This window comes from Oreochromis aureus, linkage group 7, assembly GCF_013358895.1.
Source record: "Oreochromis aureus strain Israel breed Guangdong linkage group 7, ZZ_aureus, whole genome shotgun sequence".
NCBI classification, from domain to species: Eukaryota; Metazoa; Chordata; class Actinopteri; order Cichliformes; family Cichlidae; genus Oreochromis; species Oreochromis aureus.
Window position 1 is genome coordinate 54,653,211 of NC_052948.1, and position 19,073 is coordinate 54,672,283.

A 19,073-nucleotide genomic window follows, 5' to 3' on the forward strand; every position below is an offset into this window, starting at 1 on the left:
AACATACATTGTAAATGTGTAAATGTGGTTATCCCAAATGGACATTTGTCAAAGCTAGGAAGGCACCTAAAGAAAGCTCTAGCTTCTCCAGGAGAGAAGGACAGCTGCTGCCTAAGTGAAAACCCTTAGTGATCCTGTATGTGGCAGGAGTATTGGAACAGTTGATACACATTTTTTCTAAACACCACGTCTCTGTGGCTTTTAAACCCCAAAACACGATGCGCCAAAAATTCATCCACCCTAAGGATTGGGTCCCCCGACACAAACAGAGTAATGTAGTGTACGCTGTTAAGTGTCAGGAGGATTGCCATGATTCATACATCGGGGAAACCAAACAACCTCTGGCAACGCGAATGGCACAACACAGAAGAGCTAACTTGTCAGGCCAGGACTCCGCAGTCTATTTACACCTACAGGCCAGTGGACACTTTCAATGATGAGGATGTAGACATCCTGGACAGGGAGGAACACTGGTTTGAGCGGGGATTCAAGGAGACCATTTACGTGAAAAGGGAAAGACCATCTCCAAATCGAGGAGGCGACTGAGGGTACATCTTTACAGTGATGTGAGTGCAGCCATTCCCCAACTCTCTGTGAATGGTACTCATGGCCATTGATCAGTGGGCTTTGATCAGTGGTTGTTGATCAATGGTCATGACAATTTGCATATTAATGATCAAGGAACTGACCTGACAGCCCATTGTTCTTTCATGCGGCTAGGTTCAGTTATTGTGCAAATGTACTGTTTATAAGGTTGCGGAAACCTGCAGTCAGCTGAGACTGAAGAAGTCAGTTGGATGAGTAACGAAATGTTTCTCCCACTGAAAACACTACGTCCAGATGATCAGAATCAACCTTTTGGGATGAGTTTATGTTATTGTGTTAAATTGATGCCTGAATGTTATAGTATGTGACTGCTTGGTGGAAAAACAAGCAGAAACCAAATATACAAACAAAAAAGATCAACCAGCCAAGCAGGAGGAAAAGAGGAAGACAACAGAGAGGATTAATAGATGTAGTGAAGGAGGAAATGCGGAAGTTTGGTATGACAGAAGGTGATGAATGGGTAGTAGAGAGACAGATGATCTATTGGGGCGACCCCTAGCGGCTGAAATAAGAATATGGTTTTATTTTACCTATAATGTTTTACTCTGTTCTTGAGTATTCAGCTTATATTTTATATATTTTAAATAATAATTTAAAATATATAAAATTACAAGGGTCATCCTGTAATCTCTTACAAAAATTATAGTAAAAAATGCTGGCTTTGCTTTTGTGCTTTTTATCTGTTAACGCTGAGCTTTGATTGAATACGTTTCAGTTTTTTAACTTGTAATTATGATCTAAAATCTTAAAAGCCGGGCTTTGACTAAATCAGAATTATTAGTAAAACAGCCAGTCTTACTACAATTTGTGGCCCCGAATTAGCTTTCTTTTGAGTCACAACCTAACTGTTTAAAATAAAAACTTATTAGGTGATAAACACAGCTAAATATTTACAATTCTTTTTTATCTATCTGGATAGCGAAACATTTAATCTGCCACAAATACACGAACTATTTTAAAACTACTTTCCTTGGTTATTAAGTAAATTTTTTATCGTTAGCTAGCAGTCTGTTTTTCATATTGTATTATTGTGGGTTTAAAGTCAAAACATGAGACAGGTTTCATCCTGACAATAATGGACAATACTTTTGCATTTTCAGCGAGAAATAAAATCCTTTAGTCTTTCCTGAGGCCGCTTCGAATACGCATGCGTGAACATCTACTCAGCAGGTAAACTACACCATGGCGGCGAGAGGCCATGTGCAAGATCCAAACGACAGGAGGCTCAGACCTATATACGGTAAGTTTTCAATGGAAAGTTACACATTTCTTTGTGTGTGGAGGTTCGGTAAACACAGCTGTGCCCTGTCCTGGGGAATATGTTTAAACTAGAGGCTGCTGGAGTCGTGGGGCAGCGATGCGGCCCCTCCAGCTGCAGCCACGGACTCTGCTGCCCGCAGCGCCCAATGACAGTGCACCTTACCCGGTTTTCAACCAAGCCGGGGTAGAACACATCTCCAGTGGCGGGTCTCTGAATGAAACAGCCTGTCCCTTTTAAATCTATAGAGATTCTCGGTGGTGTTGTTGCCTTGAAACGTGCAGACATTATTTGGCGTTCGGTTTGACTCGTTCTCAAAGTCGAAGTGCTTTCTCCTCTGGCTAATGGGCGCTATTTAACAGCGTAGCTTAGCTTGCTAGTGTGTCAGCTAAGCTGCAGTCAATCAATAAGCTCCTGCACATGCTGCAGGTTGACAAAAAGAAAAGTTGTTCGTTGATGCAAGTTGGCTTTCTCTGTCGGACATATATTTCCTTTGCGATTAACGCCACTGTGACGCTTTAGCTGTTTTGTAGCTGACTGAAGGTTCCACTGTTAGCTCCCAGCTAAATTTGGGTTTAGTAGTTTATGGACAATGCTTCAAGCTAACTCTAGCGGTTGAGATGTAACGCTTGCTAGCTAGCTAGCTGGCATGCAGCTGTCAGCTCGTGGACCTTTCAGTAACAGTGGTGATGAATAACGGAAATAATGGACTTGTTGGTGTTGTTCCGTGAGGGGAAATTAAAACAGTTCACACCAGTTTTGCAGCTGTTTTAATTTGTTTTACTGCTAGTGTTGCACTGATGGAAAATAAACAGTATTTCAAATCAGATCTACAAACCGAAAATACGCATTGTTTTATATGTATATATAAGTATACACATATATATGTGTGCGTGTGCGCGCGGGGGATTTTTGCCCCCCCCTCCGCCCCCCGGTGTGTTACTTTGGGAGTGAAGCTTCAACTACAAGTACCTCTCCACAGTAACCTAAACTCCTCTGTAATGTAGTTATTGCAGTTTCACTGCAGCTTAGAGCTGAAACTTGATCAGTACCGGGTCTTAAGTACACCTCAGGGTTCCCCTGGTTTCTGTAGGATTTGGCAGCTTTTCCCTCCTGTGATGATAGTTTAAACCAAGAGAATAGACATGACATAATCACACTGCTGTCTGGAACGGTTAATTTTGGCACTCAGCTGTACTGAGGTATCTCTTGTCTATGTCTGAAGCCACATACTTTAACCATTCACTAAGATAAGCTGTATTTAATTATAGTGAAAGATTTACTGGCATTATCTGCAGATCATTTTAACAGGTCAGTTAGATGTGAAAGCATCTGTAGCCCAGATTAATATGGTAAAATTTCTAATTTTGTTTAAACAGCATTCCAAACCCTTAAAAATACTATCCTGCTCTCCAACACGAACCCTGATAAGCTGGGCCCACTCTGATATTTTTGCTTAGAAAACAGAAAAAAAAAATGAATCCAAAACCAAAATAGTTTCTGAATTACTTTGTCAATTCCTCAAATAAATATTAAATAAAAGCGATGTTGTTCTTGTGCTTTCCAGATTACCTTGACAATGGCAATAATAAAATGGCGATACAACAGGCAGATAAACTGCTGAAGAAACATAAGGACCTGCACTGTGCCAAGGTGGGTGACTAAATGACTGTTCATGCTGAAAGTGTTGAGCTCTGTTGGTGTTCTGTGAGGGTTCCTCCACTGTTGCAAGAGTGTAATAAAGTGCACAATACTTTTTGGAACCTGTACAGGTCTGTAGGTCAATGGAGCTTTTGTATTAAAAAACAGTATATTTTATAAAATTTCAGTGTCAGTGCTCATCTGCTCTAATAATCACATTATTTGAAGTCCCAAAATATGAAGAGGTCAAGGTTTTGCTAAGGCTTGAATTTCAGTGCTAGTTACAGGTGTTGCGATAATCCAGTGGATTCATGCACATCTAGCACCTGTAAAGCGCAATATTCATGCACACTATTAGAGATTTGCAGTAGGACTGGACAGCTGCCTTAAAGTCGCAGGTCAGAGGTACACTTGTCAGTTCAGCATGTCTCAGGAGTGGGCTGTGCCATTCTCCCAAACTGCTGTTCAGTTTGTCCCCTTTTTTTCTCTTAATAAAGTGGGCATGGTCCAAAAGGCAGATTTGGGCCTCCATTATACTTCTTTGCAGACGAAGCCCGCTGGAAACCTGATAGCTGAGTAGTCATACTTGTAAAGCTTTTTTGAAGCCCCCGGTCTAGAGTGCATGTATATTTGGTGCATTGTGGGGCGACCGTGGCTCAGGGGGTTGGGAAGGGCACCTGTAACCGGAAGGTCGCCGATTCGATCCCCGGCCTCTCTGTCCTGGTCGTTGTGTCCTTGGGCAAGACACTTTACCCTACCGCCTACTGGTGTTGGCCAGAGGGGCCGATGGCGCGATATGGCAGCCTCGCTTCTGTCAGTCTGCCCCAGGGCAGCTGTGGCTACAACCGTAGCTTGCCTAAAGTGCTTTGGGTGCCTTGAAAAGCGCTATATAAATCCAATGCAGTATTATTATTATCATTATTATTATTATTATTATTATTATTGTAATGTAAATTCTTGGAGCAGTTTGCACAGTCTCAAAAAACATTGATATGGACACTCACACTTGCCGTCTAATGAAATTCAAGGATGTAGAAAGTATAATCCCAGTGTTAGTGAAAACTGAGTTTGCTAATCTTGGGATTATAGACACTCTGGAATATCAGTCCCACAGTGAGAGCTAACTCTCTCAGTTAACTCAGCTAACTCTCACTGTGGTAACACTTTAAATGTCTAACAGTTTGAAAATTTGAAGTTGACTTTCTTCTCCGCTGCAGATCACCAAAATAAACTGTCTTACTGGTTTGATCCATGTTTATTTTTAGTTACTCTCACTGTATTGATGCCAAGTTACAACAAAATAATTACTTTTTAATATAACATGTAAAAATTGGTAGGATTCCTGACTTGGTAAGAAACTTTTAAAACTGATAAATGACGACTGAGTAGGTCAGACTCATTAGAGTGACTTTTTCTCCCATCTTGGGAGTTAAGCTCCTATATCTTACAACTTCGGGACATGTTATTGTTGTTCCCACATGTTCTCAGAATGTATATTACAAGTTTCAGCACTAAATACCACACAATTTTTTGGACCATGCCTGAATACCCCAGTTTATTTGGTTTTTGCTTTTTTGTTTTAGTGTGTGTCTGTAGCTTTAAATGCTACTGCACTCGCCCCTTTCAAGAAGAGGTCTGTGAGTGACAGAGAGAGGCAGCCAATAGGAGCAATGTGGCTCATTCAATAAAATAACATTGCTAAGGATGTAGACCTGCACGAGACTCTGTTGGTTCTAACTCCTCAGTAATACTCTGTTGAAAACACAGAAGGCAGGAGACCCGACGGCCGAGCGTTTATTCCTGTTATACTCTTTTTGAAGTCCGTTTGAACACACAGTAACAGACATCCAGTATTTGTGTTGGGTCAGCCCGTCAAGTTTCCACAGTTCATTGTTGTCCCTCAGCATTGTTTTTCTCCAGGGCTCTGACGCGTGTGCGTGTGTATGTTGTTTAAATGATCAAACGACTTCTGTATGTCCAAGGTGTGACAGTGGTATCCAGTCATAATCACACAGTGGCATCTCAAAATTAGTTTCTAAAACAACAAAAGCATAAAGATGTTAGCATTCGCTATTTTTTTGCAGCCTGTAGCAAAGTAACAGTTAAGGCCATTTCACACCGTTGCGAAAAAGCAACAGGAAATTCAGATACGAACTTGTTGCATAACATATATAAACACTAAAAGCTTTGCTTTTAAGTTGAAAACTCACCCTGACAAAAAATGAAGTCAGCATCAAGCGATCATGAGAAGGTTCTGATGTTTCTTAAAAAAGAAAAGGAAGAGACTGATTCTGGGTTGATCCAATTCCCAAGTGAAGGCAGAAGCAGGGAGAACTTCCAGGTTTCATCCTGGAGTTGAAGCTGTATCACCATCACTTATATTACATACTTTGTACACTGCCTCCATCAATGAAGGAGCTCTGCAGTCAGATCGGCCGTTCCCAGACTGCAAGCAATCAGTCAATCATCAGCCAAAGTGGCAGAGTATCATTGCAGTACTGTAAATTCATGCTTAAGGCACACTGGACTACAAGTGGACCACTGCTGCAGTGCTACAGGTTGAGCTCTAAAATTATCAACACAACAGAAATGTAATTCGTTTATACTGTTTTTGGAAACTGTTTTTGACATCAGAAGGTTTTAGGTTCTTAGTGCATCCTTGTCTTTGGAACTCTCTTGTAGAAAACCTTTGTTTGGGTTGCCATTCTGCTTCTAGCAGTAACTAAAACCCTCTGCAATGACTTGCCATTTTATTCGTGCCAATGAAATCTGTAATGGTTATCTTTTTCTTTTTTTCTTTTTTTGCCTTTTCTTTCTCATTCAGTTTCATAACTGAGTCTTTTCTGCTTCCTCCAGGTCCTGAAGGCGATTGGCCTTCAGAGGACCGGAAAGCAGGATGAAGCTTTCACTTTAGCCCAGGAAGTGGCCACTCTCGAGCCCACTGATGACAACTCACTTCAAGCTCTGACTATACTATACAGAGAGATGCATCGTCGTGAGTATATATGCACACACATGAAAGCTGGTATTAACATTGGGTGACTGAATATTGAATATGTGTGTGTTGTCCACAGCTGAGTTGGTCACCAAGCTGTATGAGGCTGCAGTGAAGAAGGTTCCTCTAAGCGAAGAGTATCACTCTCACCTCTTCATGGCGTACGCTCGTGTGGGAGAATACAAAAAGATGCAGCAGGTGAGACAGCTCAAAGAGAGCACATATGAGCAACAAGCAGGTTTTTGGGCTCCCCTGAAAATTAATTCCAGTGATTTAGAAGCAGAATTAATGTATTAATGGCTACATCCTCCTATTTACAGGCAGGAATGGCCTTGTATAAAATTGTCCCCAAGAATCCCTATTACTTCTGGTCGGTCATGAGTCTTGTGATGCAGGTACAGGAAAGCTTTTATAACATGAATGCTGAAATATTAGAATGATTGGTAACAGACAGTAAAAGTACTGTGTGCTTGTTTCTAAGGCAATCTCAGCCCAAGATGAAAAGTTGGCTCAGACCATGTTCCTGCCTCTGGCTGAACGCATGGTGGAAAAAATGGTCAAGGAGGAGAAGATTGAAGCAGAAGCAGAGGTGAGTATGTTGGCTTTATCAACCAGTATTAAGACAATGGACACCAACTTAAATGGACAGCAGGATTCTGGCAAAATCCCAGTTGCTCAACTTGTTTTTTAAAATTCAGAATTTCCTTTGGATTTTCATTGACAGCTGAGAGAGTCTTATATTTTAAGTTACAGTTGTCAGGTTGGCATTAAAAAAAACTTTTACTAAATGAAACCCATGGCATATTAATTGCCAGAAAAAAAACTGAATTCTGCACTTTGGTGTTAACTGCTCGTTACACATGTTTAAGATGAAAATACAAATGTTAGAATATTGCACAGTTCTTACTTTTTCACTTTAACACTTGTGTTCTGTAGGTGCAACTGTATTTTATGATCCTAGAGCGCTTGGGGAAATGTGTAGAGGCCCTTGAAGTGATCCGGGGCCCACTTGGGGGTAGGTAGATCCCCACACACACTCATAAACACACACACACTTTCTTAAACTAACCATGTGACATTAACACTTTGAAATAGTATCAGTCATGTTTGGCAGTGGAAGAAGAAAAAGTTATTTATATTTAAAGTAAGCTGTAGTGAGTAAATAAAGTGTTAAACAGCATTGTCAATAAAATAACGGGGATAGTTTGAAGTAATGTGGCATGCATGGCTTATAAATCTGATGCTGTGCATTCTGAAATTCCTCTTCAGCTAATACTGGTATATTTTTGCACAGAGAAGCTGACCAGTGAGCTGCAGAGCAGAGAAAACAAGTGTATGATGCTGTACAAGCGACTGCAACGCTGGCCAGAGTGCAACGCTTTGGCCCACAAACTGCTACTTAAAAAGTGAGTGAGCTTTTATCTTAACAGTGCACAAGCTGTCCAAGACCAATAACTGATCAGAACATGGCATCAGTCGATGCACATCACGTCTGATGGAGTACAGATATCAGCCAACAACAACAAAAAAAAAAATGTGTTTCTTTGCAGTCCTGATGATTGGCAGTTCTACCCAGCTTACTTTGACTCTCTCTTTCACTTGGTGGATCAGTCGTGGAGCCCGCCAGAAGAAGGAGAACAGTGAGTACATAGGTGTTTGATTTTGAATGCATAAAGATTTCCATCTGTGTGAACTCTGCATCCATTCCCTTACTTTAACAAAACCCACACATGATGGTTAAATAAGGTTGGGCAATGTGTAAAAAATTTTCCAACCAGAAATCATCAGTCCGATAACCAACGATTATTGGAAGCGATATATTCGTGCATGCGCTGACTTTTTGATGGGAGGAGCAGTGTAATCATGCACGGACTGATTTGCGCGTTTAGAATTTGTAAGTCTTGTTTGGAAGGAATATTTTACTTTCTTGTTTGTTTCAGTATTAATATAGCTACTTTTTGGATTATTCATTTATATATTTGAGATGCCCCAAATCGCACAGAAGACTCAACATTGCGTTGGAGGGGTTTTTTTGTTTGTTGTTTTTATGTTTGAAAGAGACATTTTGATTTTTAACTTTTTAATTTTCTGTTGTTTGGTCGATTGTGTAAGACCGATAAACACTGGAACAGCCTGTAAACACTGTTATCGTGGAAAAAAGAAACCAGTTTCTCTTTGTTTCCCTCCCCACCATTGTGTTTTTTTTATTTAAATAAAATATTTTTGTGTTTTTCTGAACATAGGCTACTGCCTTTCTTTTTTTCTGTTATGAGTTAGAGTAAATGAATCGCTGCATTTGAGCGCACTCTGAGGAGGGTGCATCTGTTCACAGCTGCTTCTCTTAGCTTCAACCAACATTATCAGCAAACTTACCCATGTGCAAATAAATAAATAAATCACTCTTGTAAAAACGATCAGCGGAAAGCTCAACCTATCGTCGATATATTCGTCCAATCGCCCAACCTTATGGTGAAAAGTCCCTTCAGCAAGGTCTTCCTCCTATTTAACCTTCAAAATCCCTACTAGTTGCTGAAAGCCATGTGTTAATTATTAAATGAATTATTAATTTAAAAAATACACACACCCTTCAGCAAGACAAACAAGATGTGGAACACCTTATGCCTATGACCTGCTGCTGTGCTGTTCTCCAAACTTTACAGAGGATATTTTTTTAACAAATTAGACATTATATAATATTATATATGTCCAATTTATCTCATATATCTCATAATATTATCTCTTGTACACTCTGAAGTTTTTTTTCTGTCCATCACATAGCTGTTCAGAGGGTTCAGTACATCACACTGTGGCTGAGGTGGTGAGGTTTGTGGAGGAGAGGATTAAGGGGGAGGACAGCAAAGAGTCCCGCTCACTCAGAGGGCCTTACTTGGCTCGTCTTGAATTAATGCACAGACTGAGAGAAAGAGGCTGTCCTGAGGAAAGCCTACTAGGTAAAACACACACACACACACACACACACACACACACACACACACACACACACACACACACACATACTGAATAAGCATGTATTTATGTGTCCTGTTGCCTCAGTCTGACAGTCTGTTGGTTGGCCATAAATAGGTGAGCCTTTAGAGTTAATGGTGCAATTCTTCAACAAGTTTGGAGACAAGCCCTGCTGCATCACTGACCTAAAAATATACCTACACCTGCTGTCTCCTGAGCAGCACGTTCAGGTGAGAGAAAGTTAAAGCAGAACTGTGGAACTGCCTTTTGCAGAATGAAAAGCGTGGTCGTGAAACATATTTCTGTCTTTGAATTCTTTTTAGTTCATTAATCGTCTGAGTGAGGCAGTTCCACTGGGCAACCAGGAAGAGGAAGGATTTGCTTTTCCAGAGGACACCAAAGCGCTGCAGAGGCATTTGTGTGTGTGTCAGCTAAGCCGTGCACTAGGACTGCATCATTCCCTCGACGTGGATGGCAAACTTCATCTTATCACAGAGCTTAAGGCTCACTATCATCATGGGCTTAAGTTTGGTGAGAACAACATTTTTATTCATTCTTAGACCCATAAAAGGATTGACATTCATTCAGGATCATCAGATTTTCCACAGCCAAGAGGTGTGAAATCTTGTCGTGGAGCCAGACAGATATGTGATGTTGTCAATAGCAAAGTGTGAATGCAACCCTTGTTTGCTGGCACATTTCTTCTGATAACAGCAGCGTCCAGTTGAACGTGCCGATAGTCAATTACTAATAGGGTTTCTTTCTCAGGCATCCCAGGAATAAAAGTGCTTTCATACATTTTTGTGTGTTCAATAAAGTTATAAAACTGCAATTATGCATGACATAGACTGTAAAATATAAAGATGCTGGTAACGTTATGTCATCTATTGATTTATGGACTTCAAATTTTTAAGTGTCAGATGTTTAATTTTTTTGTTTATTTTTTTTGTTTTTGTTTTTTAAGCTGCTGTCATGTTTTGTTACTCCACAGCTGTAAAAGGCTGAGGTAGGCGGGCAATGTGGACATTTAAGTTTATGAATGCAGTAACTTGAAAATGAAACGAGCTTCAGGAGTTTCAAATTGATACCACAGGTGCATCTGCTAATTATCGGTATTACTTACTTTACTAAAACGAGACATTTTAAGATGTTGGGGGGTTTTGTTTTGTTTTGTTTTGTTTTGTTTTTCTTTTTAAGCCAACCCAAAGTGGCCATTAGACGGATGGAATGTAGCTTTTGGGTCTGAAGAGCAAAGCAAACATGTATTCTTTCTAATTAGCAACAGGGAGCTCCTCTCCTCTGATGTTTGCAATAGGAAATCCAAATATATAGACACGTATGCAACAATTTTCTGATGACCTTGTGGTCTCAGTGACCAATATTGAGTACAAACTAAAGGTCATTTTGTAAGTTATAGAATAGAATAGAATTCAACTTTATTGTCATTGCACATGTCACAGGTACAGGGCAACGAAATGCAGTTTGCATCCATCCAGAAGTGCTTTAGCCATGATATAGATATATTACAATATATATTAGCAATAATATAGATATGTAAGTATATTACAGAAATGGGTCTATTATGGTATGTTATAATGTACACGGTATGAAGTATGTTATGAATATTCTATAACTAAGTATGTACAGGCTGTAGTGAGTACAAGCTATGTACAGGCTATGAACAGGATATAAATATGAAAAAAAAACTATACAGAATATGAAATAAAAAACTATACAGAAATATGAGATATACAGTTATACAGAAATGTGAACTATGCAAGTTATGAACAGTTGTAGGATTAAAAATTATCGTATGTACAGAATGATTATTTACACAGAACTATACAGTAGTGCAGTTAAGATAAGTGAGATATGTGGATAATTTCTACAGAGGCTATATAAAGTGCTAGTGGTTGTGAGTGGTGGTTCAGTCCATGTTATTATTGTGTGTTTGAGGGTACGGTTGTCCATTGTGTATGTGTGTAGGTGGTTGTGGGTGTGTGTATGTTCAGTCCATGAGTTTAACGTGGGTCAGATGTCAGGAGGCAGAGTTCAGGAGTCTGACAGCTGTAGGAAAGAAGCTGTTCCGGTATCTGGTGGTCTTAGTCCGGAGGCTCCTGTAGCGCCTCCCAGAGGGCAGGAGGGTGAAGAGTCTATGTGATGGGTGACTGGGGTCCCAATTTGAATAAAAAGGGAAGATAAACACAGGGTATGCTTTGCTATGATTGATAAGCTGTTAGCCAACGAGCAGATAGTGTCCCTCAGTTTACGGTTAGCTAATAAGGTGAAGGTAAAAATGCTCAGCTTGAGGTTTCAGATAGTAGGGCTTCACTAACCGGTAGGTGACATCACAGTGCCTTTGTCTGCTACAACGTGTAGCACTTGGGCATTGGCTTCATTTTTCATTTTCATTTTTACAGACAAGCATACTTTACTTGGTCATATTGGGCATGTTTTTTAAGATATAAGGGAGACTTTGTTGGAGGTTTGCAGTCAACATTCTAAGAACTGTAGGGTGATGTAGGGTGACTTTACTGTACAAAAACTTAACGCTTTTAAAGATTTTTGTTCTGTTCATTGTGCATGTTTTTGTTTGTTCTGACTTCTCGGTCTCTGTTCAACAGGAAAGAACGCTCTAAAGACGGAGCTGCAGTTTTCTGATATGTATTGTCTCATGGCCGCTCATGTATACATTGACTTATGGACAGAGACCGGTGAGTTTTTCTTTTTCAGTGCAGAACTTCCTGTCTCTCAGTGATGTGATGTGTCTAAATGTGTGTATCTGTGTGCCTGTAGGAGATGAGGACATGATGTGGCAGTGTTTGGGTCTCCTCCAGGAGGGACTATTTCACAGTCCTTCCAATGCCCAGTTCAAGCTGCTGTTACTGCTTCTGTACTGTCGACTGGGAGCATTTGAGCCTGTAGTGGACCTTTACTCAAGCCTGGATGCCAAGCATGTACAGCATGACACCATAGGGTCAGTACAGAACTTGTTTTTGTGGTGAAACATGGAAAGAAAGCAGATTTCTCGTCACACAACACTTTGTTGCTGATGGTTGGTCGCTACTTGGCTATCTAGGCTCTGGTTGCTTAGATAACCGTCTGTCTAACACAGTGGTTCTTAACCTTGTTGGAGGTACCGAACCCCACCAGTTTCATATGCTAAACCCCTGTTTAGTGAAAAATAAAATGATTTTTTTCAAATTCAAGACGTAGATATGTTTTTTACTGGTGCACAAAATGAGCCGTGCATGTCACGGCGGAGGCTCTGCTGAACCCCTGAGACCAACTCACTGAACCCCTAGGGTTCGATCGAACCCAGGTTAAGAACCACTGGTCTAACATGTCTGCTACCGTGTCATATGTCGGTCAACAGCATACTTCTCTTTCATTGGTAGTTGCGTCAATCATTTGCAACATAGCATCTATAGTATTCCTTAAGTTAGGAAACTGACTTCAATTCAATTTTATATAAAATAAAATTGAATAAATTGAATGAAATGAAAAGTTGGAGTAAAAGAATGTTTGGACTAATTTTGTACTTCGGATGAATGTGAGTCCTTGCCCTCATCAGAATCAGAACACCTTATTAATCCCCAAGGAAATTATCTGAGCTTTGACTCAGATACTTTAATTAAAAACATCTTTTTAATTTTTGCAGTTTTCTGTTAACGCGCTATGCTGAGTCACTGGGTCAGTTTGCTGCAGCCTCCCAGTCCTGTAATTTCTCCCTCAGGTTTTTCCACTCAAACCAGAAAGATGTAAGTCTATCCCTCTTTGTGATTTAATTGCAGAGACTTTTACTGGATCTCCTGCTCTTACGCTACCTTCCTCATTTATCTCTCCTTTGCCAGACCTCAGAGTATATCATCCAGGCATATAAGTATGGAGCGTTTGAGAAAATCCCAGAGTTCATTGCTCTCAGGAACAGGTTAAACCAGTCGCTGCACTTTGCCCAGGTCCGCACTGAGAGGATGCTGCTCGACCTCTTCCTTGAGGCTGATATGTAAGAATATTCACACTAATTTACATCAACTTGTGGATTTCTATCTATAGTTGATTGTGATGTTGTATTTTTCTGTTTTGCAGTGTCTTGAGTCTGGAAGAGAGTGTGAAGGCCATGTCTTTGTCTGCAGAAGAGGATGACATCCCCTGGGATAGTATGAGGGACAACAGAGACCTAACTGTTTTTACGTGCTGGGATCCTAAAGACAGGTATAGTCCCTTTTTTTTTTTGGTTACAGAGACGCTGGTACTCACTCACAGTCTCCAATCCAACCCTGTGCTACTCTTCTGTTTACAGACAGCTAACAGACGAACACCGACGTCAGTCTCTAGAGGAAGAGTCCATGTGGCTCAGAATACGTTCTCTAACCCTTCGCCTCCTCGCCTCATTGGCTGCGTTGGGACATATGCCCTCACAGCAAAACTCTGAGATATCCAATGAGAACGGAGTGGGAGACAAAACCTCAATTCTCAGCAGCCTGCTCTCCCAGCTGAACCAGACTCTACAGACAGCAGCTCAGATGGCAGAAAAACGCATACAGGTACACACAAACAAGCAAGTCTTCTCTGTTATTGTAGCGTCTTTACTGTTTAGTATAAAGTACCTTGAGGCGGCTGTATTATTTGGTACTACACCAATACATTTGAGTTGAAGTCAACCTCACTGACTCCTCTGTCCGATATAAAAAGGCTCACTTCATAGCAATACATGAATGAGAAGGCAAAGAGTGATTATTTTATTTATTTATTGTTTTTAAACATGAAAGGTGATGGCATATGCATTCTAACGAATTTGAAGGATTTTTCTTTTAGACACAAAAAAGTCTGAATTTCAACTGTCTATTTCTTATTCCACACATTTGCCCACAAAATGCATCACTGATTGCACAAAATGAATTGTGTATTCTGTTCTCCAGGAAGGAGCCAGTGCGTTAGTCCAGAGTTGTCCGATTTGAGTTTTAAAATCGTGACTGTTGGGCAACAGTTTATTTTTAGATTCAAGAATCAAACAATACAAAGGCACAATATTTCAACAAGAAATCTCCTCCAGCTGGTTAATTAGTGGGAAAGGTTGTTTGTGGGCCCACGTTTTTTGTGTGTGTAAGTAACATGCCTTCATACAGTTGATTGAGTCAGATTCAAGATGGCAGCCTCGCACTCCCTTTAATACAAATTACATACACAGTAAATTAGACAACACAGCTAAAAGCCAATGCTGACCCAAACCTGTTAGCATTCGGTCAGTGTTCAGGAACAGCGCTAATCAATGAGTGGAAACTCACCACTACGTTCATATGATGGTGTGCTCACAGTGTCCCAGTCAGCAGTGAAAAGATCTTAAATGGAAACTCTTTGATCAGGAATACCTGATAAGTTCCTTATGATTTTTTTTAGTTATTGTCATGTATAAATTTTAACATCCTCCCCCAAATGTATTGGATCCATGTTGCACAGGGTAACTGGAACTAACCTAATTTACACCAACCCCAAGTGGTCAGATGAGTTTCGACCGAATCTCTACTTCATCAATATTTTCACATGACGTTTGCTGTACATTTGCGCGGACTGGAGTGCTTTGCTGTAATGGTGATGTTGTTATTCCAGTATCCGTTCCTGGGACCGCCCTCGACCCGTCTGGTCCTAGCTTTGTCCAGTGGAAGCTGTCAGTGTCAGGCTGCAGCCCTGCAGTTGTCTGTCCACCTACATGAGCTGGAGACGGCTGGACATGGTAAGAAGAGACAACGGTAACATGAAGACTAACAAATTATTGGATTTAGCCTGATGATTTTCTTTTGTCCACTCCTCCTTATTTACCCTCCTAGATGAGTCATCAGAGCTTCAGACACAGATCTGTAACGGTTTCAAATCAATAGTAGTTCAGCTTCAAGGTGAGTCACTAGATGGTTTTCTTTATCAAAAATAAACGTTATTGCACATCTGGGATACTTCATGTTTTCCTCCTCTGTCCACAGAAATCCTGAATAAATGTAAAGGAGATTTATTGGAAATGAAAGAAGGCAAATTAAAAACCCAGCCGTCCTTATTAGAAAACCTAGTCTTCTTTGTTGAGGTGAAACATCTCAGCTTCTACACACACAGTTTACATCTTGTTTTCTACCAAATCTCATGCTGTCTATAATATGCACCATGTTATTTTGCTCAGACCATGTGCATAGTCCTGTGGATGGCTAGTTACTGTGCCAAGATCCTTCGACCACTAAAGACAAGTTTACAGAAAAAGAAAAAGAAGAAAAAGGATGCAAACACAGCTCTGGTACAGTTGCCCCTTTCACTCCTTCCATTTTTAGGTGCACTGTATCTGCATACGGACTCATAAACAATACTCTGCTGTCCACCTACTTGCCTGAACACTGTTGTTGTGTCTTTTCTTTTCCAGCCAGTGGTGATGTGTGGCTTCCAGGAGCTGACAGGGAACTTGCAAGACCTGCTGACACAGGCCATGGAGCATATAAAGGGCCAAGAGACTGCCATGACAGCACTTAAATTGGCCACTTTAACCTTGGAAGGATACACACAGGTTAGTGCACAGATAAAGATGTTTTTGTTTTGTTTTTGTTTTTTAAATAGAAACAAAACAAAAGTCATTTTATGCATTTAAAAACTGAGGTTTGGTAGCTGACAAAATCTCCAGCCTGTCCCAGCTGCCATAGGACGAGAGACAGGATACTCCCTGGATAGTTTGTCAGTCTGTCACAGGGGTAACACAACTAATCATTCACTCACATTCATAAATATGGGCAATTTAGAAGACTGTGGGAGGAAGCCGGAATACCTGGACAGAAACGACACAGACGCAGAAAGGCCCCGCCCATATGGTGGATTCAAACCTAGGATCTTCTTGCCTGAAACTACTAATCATTAGATATTATCTATTAGGATTGAATTTATGCCTTGATTTGCAGAAAGACATGATAACAGGGTTTGGATATTACAGATCTTAAATCTTTTCAAGCCTGAAATCCAAAGTTTAACTGTAGTATCTCCCACCCAGCTGTAAGGTTTCACCTCCTCTTTCATGTGTTTCAGGAGGAGGCGTCGTTTACGAAAGCTGCTACGGACAAGGTGCAGAGCAGTTACCTGCGCTCCCTACAGGAGGTGGGAGATCTGCTCAAGAAGAGAACAGAAACTATAAAGAACCTCAAGATATGAACGCCATCACGCATGTCCAGAATAACTCGCCCTCGACCATCACCCCTAAATGTCCCACACCACCATCTACCGTCAGCCCACCAACTATCCTATGAATCCTTCCCTCTTCACTGATGATGAAAGTTCCCGAGCCTCCCATGCTCACAGTCATTTCTGACCTTGAAATTCTCACTCGGCGTTTGTGAGTTTTTGGATGTCTTTTTCTTTTCTTATTTCTTTTTCCTTCAACACACACCTCTGGAACATTTGCAACTCTTATAGCACATAAGCTTGTAATTAAATTCATGAATTTATACAACAGTTCTAAGTAACAATGAGGAAAAGAGACATGTTCCTTTTAAAAAAAAAAATATATATATATATAGATCAGATTAGTGAATATGAAGTTTTAGAACAGCTAATCTAATAAATTATTGTACATAATAAAGAGCAACAACCACAACTCCGTGACTAAATGAGAATATAAGACACAATAAACCACTATCTGTGTGTTGGTCAGTTATGTTTCCTTTTTATTATTGTTGACTTTATTATTTTCTGGTGATTTACAAAAAAAGAAAAACACAGTTGAAGGATTGCTTTTCCAGCACATTGGAGAGCAAATGGGCACAATTTTACATTGAACTCATGAACTCTTTGTGTCTCTTTGGATGCCTGACCGCCTGCAGGAAGCCTTCAGACTGATGTTTCCCCCATACACAAATTATTGTCATTGTCATTTTAAAAAAAAAAAAAAAAAAAAATTAATTTCTTTGCTTCGTGTACCCTGTGTGTGTGGCTTTAGCACTAAAAGTGGAACCACCTCTGTAGTTGCAGTATTATAAAGAGCAATGTTGGAATGAGTTACTTAACCAGGGTTGGGTTTTTTCTTTTTTTTATGGGGGATTGTTATTGTCTGCCGCTTTTTTGTTTGTTTGTTTTGTTTTTTGTTTTTTAATACTAGTGGCACCATTAGTGGAAGTGGTGCTTGTAAACAAGGTCTTGTGGAATCAGGTTGTTCCAGCACAAAGAAGAAATCAGGCTTCAGAACCTTTAGAGACAGGAATGATTAGAATTATTTAAGAGACCATCTATGACTATCATAACATGAATGTTCACCAAAAACATGCTTTCTGTTGAGGCTGCGCATATGCAACTGCTTGAATTTGCGTTGCTGAAGGAAAAAGGAAAAAGTGACAGTTATAAAGATAAATGCAAAGGAGGCTGTGACTAGACTAAATATACTGATGTTCATACTAGACCAGATTATATGTCCAGCCCAACATGCAGCTTCATAGTAACTGTCCTGGGACAACTCTTCTGTCTCAGGTGTGTTTCACAGGCGGACATTGGACCTAATTGTAAATAGCTGAGGCAGCCTTTTTTTGAAGTACTGTGTGTGAGCGAGGACTTTAGTGTGTTTTTAAAAGCAGGTGCAGTAGATGCTATGAGATTTGTCCTGTTAAAATGGTTTTGTCATTCCTGCTTTATTCCCTCATCTTCCTTCCTCCCCCGACTAAAAGACTCGTGAACCAAAATGGTGTCATCAGCTGCTGCATCTTCCCAATTTGTGCAAAATCAGCATCTTGTGCTATCATCAGTAAACAGGAGGTGGAGGAAAGAAGCAAATGGAGGCATAGTTTACAAATACCAAGGGGCACTGATGGCACTGCAGGTTGTGTGCAGTTTTATTTATACTATTGTAAGAATTTGGCATAGCAATGTGAATATGTGAGAAAATGACAAACTCTTCCCCTTCCTGTTAGTCCTGAATATGCATACAGTTGCATACACATCTGCTAATAAATGCCTTTTTTTTTTCTTTTTCTTTTTCTTTAAAGAGTCGAGCCCATCTGTTTGAGTGGTTGGACAGAAGGTGTCTGTGATCTGATTACATGTGTTGAGAATAATGGTTGACAATCTGGAGTGTCATCTTGCCACCCTCTTTTGTTAGAAAATGGAAAACAGAAACACTGGAATGTCAAAGCTTTTTTTAAATAAAACAAGGTAAATGTGAGGATTTTGCTGTATTTTATGTTTCCGTTATTATCAACACTAGAAGAAGTAAAAGTCGGCTTTAGATTTGGACAACTTTTCTAAATTCTAGTCCTACAGATATCCCCACAGATGCTGTTTAACAGGACCGGCCAACCAGAAGAAGTTTAGCTTTAAAAGGAGGGGAGCTACACCAGCTTGTTTCAGACACAATGAACTGAAACTTTGGAAATAAACTCAAAATACGAGTACAGGAAATTGATGTTCTTTAAATGACTTCCCTTAAGTGCATTAGTCAGTCAGTCCATGGTGATTAAACCCAAATCATGAAGTTTCCTATACACACAGGCAACAGTCAGTTTGGATGAAACACTGAAAACAGAAAAGAATTTTTAAACAAATTATAAGAACCACTCATACAAAGGACCTCAAACCCAGGATGAAGAGTGTAATGGA

General features: G+C 40.2%; 1 protein-coding gene across 1 annotated transcript; it reads left to right on the top strand.

Moving 5' to 3' along the window:
- The first annotated feature begins 1,762 nt into the window (after window positions 1–1,762).
- naa25 (N-alpha-acetyltransferase 25, NatB auxiliary subunit) lies at window positions 1,763–17,141 on the top strand. The gene is made up of 24 exons (XM_031730758.2): window positions 1,763–1,846; window positions 3,432–3,517; window positions 6,362–6,500; window positions 6,580–6,698; window positions 6,821–6,895; window positions 6,982–7,089; window positions 7,437–7,515; window positions 7,795–7,906; window positions 8,051–8,140; window positions 9,279–9,451; window positions 9,585–9,697; window positions 9,791–9,998; window positions 12,092–12,181; window positions 12,264–12,444; window positions 13,129–13,228; window positions 13,322–13,473; window positions 13,557–13,682; window positions 13,771–14,014; window positions 15,078–15,201; window positions 15,296–15,361; window positions 15,446–15,543; window positions 15,637–15,747; window positions 15,871–16,011; window positions 16,521–17,141. Exons 1-24 carry the CDS (start codon window positions 1,789–1,791, stop codon window positions 16,641–16,643), a joined length of 2,916 nt encoding a protein of 971 aa, XP_031586618.1. The 5' UTR covers window positions 1,763–1,788; the 3' UTR covers window positions 16,644–17,141.
- Window positions 17,142–19,073: the final 1,932 nt, after the last annotated feature.

What these genes read in the sequence shown, in the direction of transcription:
- naa25 (XM_031730758.2), top strand. Translation starts at nt 1,789, where the DNA reads ATGGCGGCGAGAGGCCATGTGCAAGATCCAAACGACAGGAGGCTCAGA. An exon ending in CTCCTGAGCAGCACGTTCAG is followed by an intron (nt 9,698 to 9,790) that starts GTGAGAGAAAGT and finishes AATTCTTTTTAG; the next exon opens with TTCATTAATCGTCTGAGTGA. An exon ending in CCTTGGAAGGATACACACAG is followed by an intron (nt 16,012 to 16,520) that starts GTTAGTGCACAG and finishes CATGTGTTTCAG; the next exon opens with GAGGAGGCGTCGTTTACGAA.